This window comes from Haliaeetus leucocephalus, unplaced genomic scaffold (genome assembly GCF_000737465.1).
Source record: "Haliaeetus leucocephalus isolate CR32 unplaced genomic scaffold, Haliaeetus_leucocephalus-4.0 Scaffold184, whole genome shotgun sequence".
Classification (NCBI taxonomy): domain Eukaryota; kingdom Metazoa; phylum Chordata; class Aves; order Accipitriformes; family Accipitridae; genus Haliaeetus; species Haliaeetus leucocephalus.
The window spans coordinates 985,430-999,943 of NW_010972620.1; the positions used below are offsets into that span (position 1 = coordinate 985,430).

General features: G+C 39.4%; 1 protein-coding gene across 1 annotated transcript in view; it reads right to left on the reverse strand.

The window, feature by feature from the left end:
• Positions 1–4,106: 4,106 nt before the first annotated feature.
• PPAPDC1A (phosphatidic acid phosphatase type 2 domain containing 1A) overlaps positions 4,107–14,514 on the reverse strand; it is a 188,542-nt gene continuing 178,134 nt past the window's right edge. Inside the window, exons 9-10 of the mRNA XM_010564971.1 lie at positions 10,990–11,160; positions 4,107–4,306 (exon numbers count right to left, since the gene is read on the reverse strand). Coding sequence (XP_010563273.1) covers positions 4,107–4,306; positions 10,990–11,160 — 371 coding nt within the window. The remainder of the gene's footprint in view (positions 4,307–10,989; positions 11,161–14,514) is intronic.

The following is a 14,514-nucleotide window of genomic DNA, read 5'->3' on the forward strand; positions in this document are numbered from 1 at the left end:
CCCCCCCCCCCCCCCCCAATCCATAGCACGGTATTTTTTGCCACGGAAAGAAAGAGGGAAAATGAGGTTCTCTTTTCACATTAAATAGAAAGAACTTGCTGTAAGCACGGGGAAAGATTAGAAGACCAAATCAGACTAAATTGCACACAACAAAATCTGAGAATGAATGAGCATAAACGCTCCGGCTCTATTCCTAATATTGTCCCCCAAATGGGGTTTATTTACCCGGTGTGCAAGCCAATAACACACAGAGTCGAGGTATTTTCAGATTAATTTCATTGATGAGCATGAATGGGTGCCTGTCTCAAGACAGCACACCCTTGTCTCAAAAATCCTCACATTTATACACTGAACTAATACATATTCATTGTTATATTCCTTAATGATTGGTTCTTTCTTCTTCACCCCTCATGTAAATTAGTGCGCAGACTCTGTCTTCTTCCTTCGTTGTCTTCTTTGGAGTAGGTAGTATCATTTGAGTAGGTGGTCAATGAGTCGGTGGTCGCCATCTCCCTCTGTAGGAATTACCTTTTACCTACTTCTTCCCTAAATCTTGGCAGTTCCAAGCGGTTCTTCAAGGTTTATTGACCAGACCACAATCCACTACCTTTTCTGACATAAACGTAAAGCCCCATTGTCTAGTAGTTAGTTCTTAAATCCTAAATAATGTCTACTTATTGTTTCCCTATTTTAAATATTAACTGATGGGGGCTATACACAGGACTTTAGCAGCTCCCCGGTTATTTCAATCATATTGTACATATTAATTGATAACACTAACACACTGCCTGAAATATGCATTCACTATGGGAACATTTTGCTGACTGGTTTGCAATCTCATGCTTCTCTTGGTTTCAGGATATTTCTGCTGTGTTCGATTAGATTTTGTTATCCTTTTCTAGTCTACCCACATTTGTTATTAAATATGGCACTCCTAGTATTATTTGAGATATGGAACTTGACAGATGAAGGGGACCTGTTGCAGTTTAGCTGGTTAAATATTTCAAAATTTCAACCTTGCGGACTTATACTGTACATTTTCTTGGATGAAAGTTGGATGGCATATTTTGGTTAAAGGAGGAAGGCTGTTCCATTTTGGTGGTATCAGCAATGACTTTTGGAACTGCTGTTGTTTATCAATAATGCAGTCATGTTAGGGCTTGTTTTTTGAAATACTCCACGTGGTTTATTAATGAAACTAACTTGGTACCTTTTATTCTTGTCAAAAAAATGAGAAAACACAGATGTACAAACCCACATTCATGTGTTGTTTTATTGGTGCGTTACAACATTACATTTCCTTCACATTGAGAAAGCATGAGATTAAGATACATTGATCCACAAAAATGCCTTCCCTACACAGACTTTGCACTGGTAATTACAGCGCCTACAGATCCCTCCACAAGTTTCAATTCATTAAGTCTTTCATAATTTTAATTATATTTTAATCAAAGCTTTTACATTGTCTATTTTATGACTTTCAATTTAATTATTCCCATTAAAATGTTATTCTTTACTGCTTTGCAAAGTTCACCAAGTACTCTCGCAGTGTAAGTATTCATGCTGCATTATACTTCATATTCCAATCTTTTAACAGCCACTACCCATTTGAGGGCTGTACAAGCTTTCCCTGTCCCAAAGAAGATAGCTTGTTTGTATCAAAAGCCATTAAAATACTGGGAATGTGTACAGCACAGCTAGGAGGCCCCACTCATTTTTGAGAATAAGCCAGATCTATATAAAAACATGCAAAATGCTCTATGCATCAGTATTAAACTTGTAATTTTGATTTAAGATTTTTTTTAACATTTGCATATAACCTGGAAGACTAGGGTTCCTGCTGAAAGAAAAAGCTAATGGCTAAGCCCTATACAATGTAAAGACATTATACCCTTACTCTAGGGCTTTCATTAATCCTCCCATATGAAGTAATAGAAAATGATATCCCTGTTACAGAATTCTGTAGGATGGTTTAAAAACTTTATAGAAAGATTAAACCTCCACTAAACCATGTGGATTTCTAGAATAAGACCTCGATTACACTAGAGGAGTGTTCTGTCAAATCGAGTGCAAATGCAATGCCAGAATAATTTTGCCTTGCTGATGCTAGTTTTGTGAAGTAGCACATATACACCAGCAAAACCACAGTTATGTTTGGGTAACTGTCTCTATTCTAGAGCTCAGAATACTGTAACTTTCAGTAAAAAATCCTACCTCTAACTGATGCAGTCAAACTGGTATCAGTTCTACAAGTAGATCAGGCCTAATTTCTACAGAACTCTCCTGGGTTCATGCCTATTACATTCTGTTCCTTAATGTAATTTCCTATTTATAGTTATTTCCAAATATCATATAAGTTTATACATAGTAAGGTTGCATCCTCTTGTACACAATTATTACATTTATTTTTAAAGGGATTCTAATTTACTTGCTTTCTATAAAAATGCAAGTATTGCCAATCAGGAAGTAGCTCTTCTCAAAAAATCTACAAAGCTTACCTTTGAGAAAAGTAAATGACAAGCCTTACATAAAGACATTGAGCTGTTTGAATCACAAAATGCCTACAAGGCCAATACATATTCCAACAGGAACACATAAATTATAATTATGGCAGCAGTCTCCTCCAGTCTAAAGCACCGTAATAATGGTCGTTGATCAACGCTATCTTGATCGCTTTAACCAGCAGCTCCAGCTAAGAAATGTTCAACTGCCAAGATGTGGTCTGGAACATTTGCCTGCATTTTCACAGGATAGCTAAGAAAAAAAATTCTGGAATCTGACATTCTGCCATCCAAAGGTACATCATTTCACAGGAATGTGACATATACTGCATAGTGCATACATAACAAAACAGGATCCTACCAATAATAAATTAACTAAAGTCATACACTTAGTAATCTTCTCCATACCAACAGTGGTTTGATTCAGGTGAGTTTCAATTCAGGTACCAAGCCAACCTTCGCAAACACCATGCTCAGGAACATGATGAGCTGAAAATGTGGAATGGGTCTCGTGGAGAACTGTCTCCAGCATTCCTCTGGATATGTTACAGGGCTGGAGACCACCACAAGCATCCACGGTTGTGCGCCCAAAGTCACAGATGAAAATCTTTGCATTTCTTTAGATCACCAATGCTGCAGTGAGTCACTACACAAGAATGAACATGGCACACCGAGATTCACAGAAGACATTGTGTTTCTTTATCCTCACAGTTTTAGGATTTTTTTAAATTTCTTTTAAAGACTTCAGCTTGCTGAATGTCATGGGTGTTCTTTTCTTTCATTTTGTTTAGATGGTAATTACTGCAAGAGCTCCTGAAAAAATGCTGATGATGTAATACCAAGTTTCTAATCCATCCTATGAATATATATGTTATTGTAAGCTGATAATTTTAACAGTGTGGAATTTCTTGAATGTCAGAATCATCCTGTGGAACTACTAATGCACAAGGCTTGGCTCTTACAAACACTTAGCCATTCATAACTCTTGGCTGCTTGATCATTAGTAGCTCAGAATGACCTTGTCAAAACTTGACAATTAATACAAAGTTCTACCAGCATGTGGAGATTTTTTTAATGTTAGAAGGCAACAAGATAAACATAAGGATGATGCCCTAACTTATCAAATTATATAAAGAAATGGTTGGCCACAACAGATGCTGAACATCTGATGAAAAGTGCTGTGTGTACTCATCACCCATCAAAATCAATGAGTGCTGAAGACGACCAGAACTTTCTAGGAGATACTCAGTACTTCAGAAAATCTGTTTCCAGATCTACTATATCCTCAACCACATCTTCTTAAAATTAGTCTCTTAACCATTTTTCACATGGGATTGTTTTTATTAATGTTCTTTCCCCTTCCCTCAAGTAGTCTATCTGTTTGCAGTAGACTGAAAACAGATAAGTCAGCGAGTGAATATGAATGGAAAATTTAACTTTAAAAGTAAGATGATATTATGGCATTAAAAATAAAATACTTAATTTCTCTTTATAAAAAGGAAAGAAACAGAAGAAAACACATGTACATTAAGAAACACCGTGTTAAAAGACCAGTTTGGAGGAAATGTGAGAAGGCTAAAAGTTCATTCTGCACATTTCTTAAAGTCATACAGGACCTTCAGTTATTCCCTCTAGAGGCAGGCCAGTAGCGTTATCTGCTGTAGGTCTCTCTTCTTTCTTCACAGAGTTCTGATCTAGCAGGCTGACGTAAGATTTATGACAAGCTGTATTACCCAAAGGAGGGTAGTGTTGTCTGTAGCAAATATAAGCAAAAATGAGGCCAATGATCCCTCCAACGAAAGCATCTAGATAAGAAAAGCAACAAAACCAGAAGCATGTTACCATGGAAAGGTCAGCTAGTAGTGATAACTGTAAATAAAAGACATTTGGTTGACCTGGAAGTGTTTAACCCAGAAAATGCGAACTTCAAATTTTCATAAAGAATTTGGAGCCAAATACCGCAATCGTGTAGGACACACAAAATCAGTATTTTGCTGGGGACTTCTCCAACGCTTTGAATACCCAAAATGTAGATGGTTGGCTATGTTTCAGAAGATGAACAAGGGGAATAGAACGGCCTCCATGGGGCATTAAATAAATATTCATGATGTTCCAGCTCACTGTTGACCAACAACATCTGTGGGTAGGCCACTTCTTCCACTTTGCCATGATTTTATAATGACCATCACTAGGTTTTCTATTTATGAACAACACAGCTGAACTTTGCTGCTCACAGCATCCCAGAGCTCTCCCACTGACAGGTACACCTCAAACTATTGCACTGACTACAGTGTGCTCCTTGTCTCTGCCCAAGTACCCCCAGGAAAGACAGCAGCTAAGTGCCAGGTCTACTCTTGACTGTTTTGTATTCTGGAAGGCATTCTTCAATGCAGACAGGGAGCAGGTAGGATATAAGATGGAAAATTCTCTTCCTTCAGGAAGTGGGCCACTGTAGCTTGAACAATTCTTTTCACTTGCAGCTCCTGTAAGGCCCCTGAGAAAGACAGCTGTCAAGAACAATTTCAAGCTGAGTGAATTCTTCCTAAAAGCACCTGAAAGGTCAAAGACTAAGCATGCCTGTTAAATGATTTAACATCTTTTGAATATCTTTCTTTGGTGCTCTTCACTATCCCATACTCCTACAGAAATGAAATAAGATAAAATCAGGCCATTGTATAGGATATTTGCAGCTATCAGACACAGGCAATTTTAAGTTTTCCATGGGAACTGCATAGCACCTGAAGGATAAGAGGATTTGTTCTGTTGTCAGGTTCTCCCTGCCTCTTACTAATATACTTGCCTGATCTTGCGTTTCATTTTCAAGCAACCAGAGCAAAATTTCACCGAAAATACACACTGACTTTGAAAGCCTCAGATTTGAACACAGACAATAATGGAAGTGAGGCAAAAGCTACTGGCTAGAATATGACTCGACACCATGTTTTATTTTAACAAGACTTACTAAGAACCATATCATTTGTGTATATCTGTGTTTCTGTATTTTACTTTCAGTTACAAAGAAACCACAGTGTAATAAAAATGGTGAATCATTGAGTTTAATGACAAAGAAGGGTAAATCAATAGAAATTATTTTTGTCTAAAATACTTAAATACAGATTAAAGGCCCTAGTTTGTCAGTCTAGACATTAGAACAAAGGGCATGTGCTTCAATTTTCAGTGGGTGATAAATGGCCTGTAATCATCGGAGATGTGGGATTCTGAAGAGCCTTTTAACAGGAACAGCTAGGGCAAGAAAACCTAAAAAATTTAATATTGAGATGGATAAATTTAAGAAATGTGATTATAAGTCACAGTTGTCTGTTGAGGAAGAGGACTAGACTGAATGACCTAGGAGATCTCTTCCAATCCTATGTTCTCTTCCTACATGCAAAAGGACATAAGAAATCTATCACAAACAAATGTAATAGAGACTTAAGTAGATTTTAAAAGTGATTGTGTGTACACAGTATTTGCAAGCAGACAGAATCTTATCCTACCCATACTGGAAGCTGACTGATTTTGTACTCTTCGGACTGTCCCTATCAAACTGTCATGGTACAAAAGGTACCAAGGGCAAGAATTTTCACCATAGTATACTATTACAGCATCAATCAACTTGTAAAACATGTAGTTATTGTGATAAGATTCATTTTCTATAAACCTGTGTCGGTTACAATTCTCAGATTACCCTCCTTTAACTGTGGCTGATTGAATACTGTTCCAGACACTTTTTAATTTTGCTTAACAGTGGGGTCAAGCCTATGATTACTGTTTTTAATTATGGAGAAACACCAGATTTCTGCCAGTCCTCTGTAAGTTCCCTGGTATTTCAAGACTTGCTGACAACTTGCCTAGATAATTTCTTTCAAAACATTTACACACAAATTATGCAACTCTGGGCCTCAGTTTGGGCACCATAGTAATACAAATTCACTACATGATTTATGCCAAAGATTTCTAGCTCACTGACCTTGACTGGGGGTAATGAGCAAACACACAGGCAGCTATTTAGACTCCTGTTTTTGAAGACAACATTTCTGTGTTTTGTTTAAGCTCATAGTAGCCACAGCTTCCTTTTTTTCCCTTTTTTTTCTTTGCCCATAAAGGAAAAGGATTATTCTTTCAGTCTCAGCATTTATCTTTACTTTTCTTCAGACAAAATTTCCACTTATTTCATGTGTAAATTAACATTTTCAGAGTTAGAAGCCCCTACAGAGATCTAGGGACTAAAAAGCAGTCAATACATTCAGGATTCATAATGAAATATCCTAATATTAACCTAATACCAACACTAATATCTTGAATACTATGTTCTCCAGCCAAACTGAAGGGGGCTCAGGAAGTACTCATAATATTAACGTTCTGAGCCCACTCAATGGCTTTTCAATGTAAGGATACTCTATTCCATCTTTCACCTACAGTATGCTAAGTCTTGGACATTGTATTGATGGTCCTTTTTCATTCCCCACAGCATAGTTAAGACTCTATCACAAAGCTACCATAAGTAATTTAACACAATTAGTTGACTCTGCTGAGCATAAAAGATGAGGCCTGAGCTTCTGTGCTGTACATTACAGAGTGAATTAGTCTCTCCCTTGAGAATGAAGTTCTTTCAGGTAAAAGCTTATGTCACCTGCAGGATAATGTCTGCCAGCACTGTTCTTAGCTTGGGAAGAGCTGAGTTTTCAGCTCCATCTCCTTAAACTTCAAAGACACAAATATGAGCAGCTGTAATGGACACAGTCACAACCCTTTGGGTGTAGTTTCCTTCTATCATATAAAAAATACAGCATAATAATCTGCCTCATAGCACATGTTTCAGTACATAAATAATTCTTACTCTTGGCAAGAGATAGTATACGTTGTAAACGTGCATTCAAAACTTGGGAGTAAACCTGTATATTCCCATTCACATTCATTCACACTCTTCTCTCTCTCTCTTTAACACAGAGTTCAAACCAGCCAAGCGTCACACATTGAGCATGAGATTCGTAAATGCCGTCTGTCCTGCCTGCCAGCCTCGCAAGGCACGCGTCTCATGTTCAGCAGCTTTGTGCTGGAGGTTCTCTCCGACTCTGAGTATCAGCGAGCAAAGAAGAGTAATGAGCCCTGTAACAAGACAAGGTGTCTGCAGGAAACCAGGAGACTCCTAAAGAATGTGTCAAGGCTAACGGTTGGTGATTAAGCAGCTATGAGAGAACAGGATGCTGCATGAACACAAAAAACAGAGGAAAAAAACCATGGATGAGTCTTGCTCTGGTATGCTGACTGCTGTATGAGATAAGAAAGTGCTCAGTGGGACAGAGATATGCTATACTTAATTGAAACTATGTAGAAGAACCAACAGGATGATATGTCTTCGTACTGGGTTTGTGTAGAAAGGTTTTGGTAGCGGGGGACTACAGGGGTGGCTTCTGTGAGAAGCTGCTAGAAGCTTCCCCTATGTCTGACAGAGCCACTGCCAGCCGGCTCCAAGTTGGACCCACTGCTGGCCAAGGCTGAGCCCATCAGTGATAGTGGTAGCGCCTCTGGGAGAACAGATTTAAGAAGGGAAAAAAAGTTGCAGAGGGTGCAGAAACAGCAGCCAGAGAGAGGAGTGAGAGCCCCAGCCAAACAGACCCCCAGGTCAGTGCAGAAGGAGGGGCAGGAGATGCTCCAGGCGCCGGAGCAGAGATTCCCCTGCAGCCCGTGGGGAAGACCACAGTGAGGCAGGCTGTCCCCCTGCAGCCCAGGGAGGTCCACGGGGGAGCAGATCTCCATCTGCAGCCCAGGGAGGACCCCACGCCAGAGCAGGGGGATGCCTGAAGGAGGCTGGGACCCCGTGGGAAGCCCGCGCTGGAGCAGGCTCCTGGCAGGACCTGTGGCCCCGTGGAGAGAGGAGCCCACGCTGGAGCAGGTTTGCTGGCAGGACTTGTGACCCCGCAGGGGACCCACGCTGGAGCAGGCTGTGCCTGAAGGACTGCAGCCCATGGGAAGGACCCATGGTGGAGCAGTTCATGAAAAACTGCAGCCCGTGGGAAGGACCCACATTGGAGAAGTTGGTGGAGGACTGCCTCCCATGGGAGGGACCCCACGGTGGAGCAGGGGAAGAGTGAGGAGTCCTCCCCCTGAGGAGGAAGGAGCGGCAGAGACAATGCGTGATGAACTGACCACAACCCCCTTTCCCTGTCCCCCTGCACCGCTGGTGGGAAGGAGGTAGAGAAAATCGGGAGTGAGTTGTGCCTGGGAAGAAGGGAGGGGTGGGGGGAAGGTGTTTTAAGATTTGGTTTTATTTCTCAGTATCCTACTCTGATTTGATTGGTAATAAAATTAAAATGATTTTCCCAAGTTCGGTCTGTTTTGCCTGTGACTGTAATTGGTGAGTGATCTCTCCCTGTCCTTATCTCGACCCACGAGCCTTTCGTTATATTTTCTCTCCCCTGTCCAGCCAAGGAAAGGAGTGATAGAGCAGCTTTGGTGGGCACCAGGCGTCCAGCCAGGGTCAGCCTACCAGTCTTAGAAAACAGGTAAACAATATATAACCAGCATGAACAAAATAATTGAAAGGAGCACTCAGGACCCTGAGGGGAGTATAATTTGCAAGGGCAGCAGTACTGTACCCGCAATACCACATAAAGCCAAGATGACCTACATAACAGTATCAGAAACACCAAGGCTGGTTTACTTAGCAGGAGACATGAGTGAAGAAAGACAGGTACAAAGGCGGCAAAAAAGAGGGTCAAGAAATGGTAAAAGGAATAATAGATGGTAGGATTTTCTAACAGTGACAGTGTAGATGCTGACAGACAGTAGTAAGTTGACCTGCAGACACTGGAGGGAAGCCATGTGGGCAACCTACCAGACTCCCCACCAGGTCCATGTCTGAAAGAATCAGTGTGGGAGGATAAGGCATGATATAGTTCTAATTTAATAGAATGAATAGAATTGTAACTTAGTAATATAAGCATATAATTAATAAATAGCATAGCCTTCTGTATCAGTTATGTGCCACACCTGAATTTTAAAGGACTCTGAGACAACAGTCTTCCTGTGACAGATGCAGCTGGTCTGACTGGTGTTGTGCTCCAGAAGTGCCTACTGTGAGGGAAGAGAGGATGCTCTGGCATAGCCCTGAAGCTATGAAGGTCAGTGCTAGTTAATTCAACCTCACTAAGAAACCTGAAAGCTATCTGCTCTAGTTACATTGCAATATACCTCATTTGCATGAGAATGCTCACATAATACGAAGATCCAAAGTTTCCACTAGAAACAATAAGAAGTAAGAGAAAAAGAGGTTAGGATTAAGCATCCTTCAGACTGTTGACACTTCACTTAAGAATACTGCCTGTTGTTCACTATATGTAGCCTTTTAAGGATGCATGTTCATCAAGAGCAGACATTTATACAAATGCTGCTGTTAGAATCTTAAGAGCCATCTCCCATTCTGTCAATAACTGTCATTTCTTCACAAAGGTAAGATTTAAGATTGTGTGGCATGTTTCTTTAGCTTTGTGGATGTACTTTACGATCAAGAAAGACACCACATGCTGCTTCAATGACCTACTTATCCATATTGAATACATTCAGCATTTATTTGCAGTTACAGTTTAATGAATATTCATTGGTACCACATGTATGGTACCATACTGAATCCATCACACTAACGTCTAGTCAGTATAACAAAATCAATCTCAAAATATTTGCAGCCCAAAACTATGGAAAATCATTTTTAATAAGATGTAACAAGAAGATAAAATATTTCTCTTCCTTAAGTAGGACCTGACTTTGGAAAGTGTGGAATTGACAGCTTGGGAGCGATTACAACCTTGGCCAAGAAAATTAAGAGAACAGAAAACATCAAACTTTGCAGAATCTGTTACAACTTATGCTATGTAGTTTGGTATGCAATGTTTCTATACTTCTCAAGGAGGAGCCATGAACCCACCTCATGCCCAATATACTTTGATTTGAATGAAAAACAGTGTATTACATCATGCGCAATAAATGACCAGAACGTAGACAAATGACTGAGTGAATCTTTGCAATGACTAGCTACGTGCAGATGCTTCAGTCTAGTCTAATGCACATGCAACCACATATTAGCAATCACTCATGTACCCAACAGGTACCTCGCAGGTACCTGGAAAAGCAGTAGGCAAGGACTAGGCCTCACGACAGAGCTACTCTGATGGGCCAGATCCAGCCTACAGCTGGATCCATCCAAGACAGCTACGTCACTGATGTACATTTGGAAAAAATGATGATGTAAAAATCCCACTGATGTAGATAAACATGATGATATACATTGTGTATATAAAAACACAGAATGATAAAGGACCCCTGCAGTATTTTCAGACATTGAAACCCTCAGCATCAATCCAGGAGCAAGGAAAATCTATAGCATACTATCGTGTTTTAACTCATGTGATTTAATGAAAAAAAAAACCAAAAAAACAAAGAAATACAAGGTTAATAAAAAAAGTAGAAAAAAGGTGTCTCCATAGCTCACCTTGCCAGTGATGTTTGTAATCACACATACGTGACAGGGCAATCATCATGGCACAGTAGAGTGGGAGAATTGCTGCACAAAGCCGCCAGCTCTTCCCACGGCCATTTTCCGTGAAGCAGTGTAACTTTCCAGCTAAGTAGAAGGTGGTAAAGCCAAGGCCTGAAAATGCAACTGATAAAGAAAAACATAATTACAGTATTTTGTCATTAATACTGTATAATACCATCTCTTAAGATCCTTTAAGATCTGACAGCAGGATCCTTCTACTGCAGAGAAGTCATGGACTTTCTTTCTAGGGTCATGACAGGAGCTAAAGTAAGTTGAGAAGACCCATCTGCAAAAAATTGAGGAAGTTTCATAATTTGAAGGGTGATTCCTATGTAACCACATAAATGATGCTGTTATAACTTAGTATTTTAAAGGGATATAGCAAATTGCCTAGGTAGAGAGTTTTCTTGTGTTTGTTTTGGATTTTTTTATAAAGCAATCTTGATCTTACAAACTTTAAAAAACCACATGTCTTTGGGGGTTGAATGGGAAAAGGTAGTCTCCCACAAGATCCATGATGTACGTATGTTCTCCACAGCAGTATGTAGCAATGCAAGCAATCGGGCAAGTGAACACTGCAAAGCAAATTGACCTTCTCATAGATACTCAGCTTTCACATAATCTGACATGTCTGCAAATACTGTGGTACCTCTAGACATTCATCTTTCCAACAGCAACTGAGGTTTTTTTCCCTTTAGCAATTTACCTTTTTCCTCTGGGGGAGACGTCGGCTGTGGAAAGAATCCCTGACTTTATTTGCACGTTAAATTAAACATTGAGGCAAATTTTTAGCTTGAGTCACAAAAGCTCTTTCATGCTTAAACTTCGGCACGCCTTTCCTGATTTTAGACCTATTCTAAAAAGTTAAGGTTTAAAGCAGAAAAGGATTCAGTCAGTTTGTACTGCAACTGAATTACATTTAAATGAGATTTTTAGGTTCCATTAACCTGTTTCTATATAACATGCACAACTGGCAGTGATGACAGAACTCGGGCACCAAGTTTCTCTACTGAACTTCTTCCCTCTCACAGCTGTTCACCTTCCAGAGAAATACTGGCTGGATATTTTTTTTAAATATGCATTTTCTATTTTTTTTAAAAACCATTTGAACATTTTTGTTGTTGTTATAGGAAAATTAGTGCTGGGCTGAACAGGTAGCTCTGTGAAACACATCTTCTGTTTTGTCCACAAATGTCATACTCAATTTTGCTCCTGACTGCAGAGATCAAAATAGAACGTGAGCACATAAACCACAGACAACAAAATTATAAATATTTATCCAAGTATTTGAAATCCTTTTTCTTGACTACCTTTATACTTTTTGTCTTTGTGATATCTAAGCACATCTATAAGAGTTAATAAGTCACATTCACAATATGTAATTCTGTTCTGATTCTGCTATCAGTCAGTTTAATGGTAAAACCACCATCAGTGCTGGGTCAGACATGCATCTTTTTTCTATTCTCCTGCTAGGGCTTTTCAAGTGTCCTTCTCTTCATATTCCCAAATGCTAGATGTGATAATTACTTTGTGTTCTGTTGATAAATCTATGGGATGGTCAATTTTATCTGACAGTACAATGGAGTGGTTTCATAAGTTTATACTACACAGCTGTTTGAATGCAATTACTGAAGATTTGCATTTCATCTTCAGACACACAAATAAATCACTTCTTTAGACTGGCTGTGGCGGGGCAAGACAGAATGCTGATTAGTCATCAAACCACAGAATTAGTTCTTTACAGGATCTGCCACATTTCCAGAAGGAGGTGCTCATGAACGACAGTTCAGCAGGATCTATACTTGCACTAGACACAAAGGCAGATTTTACCTTAGATGGTTGATGTGTTCCTCTAAACTAAAGGTCAGGAAGAAAAGAGACTCACAAACACTTCTCCAGGGGAACTTACACCTAATGTAAGATGGAAGAGTAATATAATGATGCTCTAGCTTGTGGCTATGAAACTAATATTCTGCAGAGCAGCTTTAAATTGCAATATTGTAAGATTGACTTCCCTTACCCTGGAGTGTGCACACCCAGAAAGAGCTGCTTGACCCAATAGTCCCAGCGTGTGCAGAGTCAGCAGCAAAGAACATGAAATTAATAGCGAAACGCTCTGGGATGTGGGAGTATCCATTATAAAAATAATTATATATTCTAAGACAACTCAATTGCTGTGCATTCCATGTAGGCAACTTTGCTTGACGGCTGTATTTTGAAGATGTTGTCAATCAATAACATTGAGAAAAACAATTCACTCTTCAAGAATCCTGGGCCTGTAGATGATATTTACACTGAAGAATTGGTCAATCAGTAGAATATATCTGAGCATTTTTTTCTGCACCAGCTAGAGTCAACACCTCACTGTGTCACAACAAAAATGCAAACACACACATACATGCATCACATGCCCTAACGTATGACATACTGACTAATGTTACGATAAAAATTATCATTCTCCGTAAGATGACAGATTCCAAAGAATCAGCAAAGCTATGCTCCTCATCTACACAAATATTTCTGCTAAGTTGGTTTCTTCCCAGATCATAAGAAATTAATAATCTGTTTATATAAAGAAGGCAAGAGAAACATAAAATACTAACCAGCTCTCTTTGGAGGCGTTGACACAAATGAAAATAAGAAAATCAGTCTGATTTAGTTTAAAACAATGTTAACTCAAGACAGATGTTGATGCAAACTCCAGACACAAATATTTAATTGGTTTTAAGTGTTGGAAGAGAAGAAAGGAATGAATCAAACACACAGTATAAAGAAATGAGATATTTTTAACAATTGGTGTAGCTAACTCAAATTGAAGTCCTGATGGTAAAAGTTGCTGAACACAGGAAAATCTCTCCTGAGACAAGCCACATGTTCTCTCAGGGCTTGATAGAATGCAGTAGGCTTTATGAACATATTGAAAGACAGAAAATGGAATATTTGCATTGTAGCAGCTTTGAAAGATCTCAGCTGAGACAAGATTACCATTATTCTAAGTGCTATGTAAACACACAGAGAGGACACTGTCCCACAAAGATTAGCAACTGAAGATACAAAGGCAAAGGACACAAGGTGAAGTGCAGAGAGCGGCAGGGATTTGCTCAGTCACGAATGAAACCTGGCTCCTGGAGACCCAGGGTCTTTACCCTAGCTCAGGCTTGTGCTGCCTCACTCTTCTCCCTCTGCCTTCTGAAAGTTGTTATTGAACTGTTCTCTTTAAATAAGGCAGCTATGGTTTCTTAAGAAATTAACAGGGATGAAGGGAATTTGGGAATGAAAAGGGAAAATTTAAGTCTTACAGGCATAGCTACTATAAGCTAACTTAAAGGGGATAAAAGACTTGAAATGAGAGAAAAACACATTAAGCAAGATTTTATTTGTCCCCTTATTGTTTAATTGCATTTCCTGATCTGCTGATAGCATCAGATAATTGGTTTAGGGCCAACGGGACTATTTAAACATCAGTAAAGATCCTGG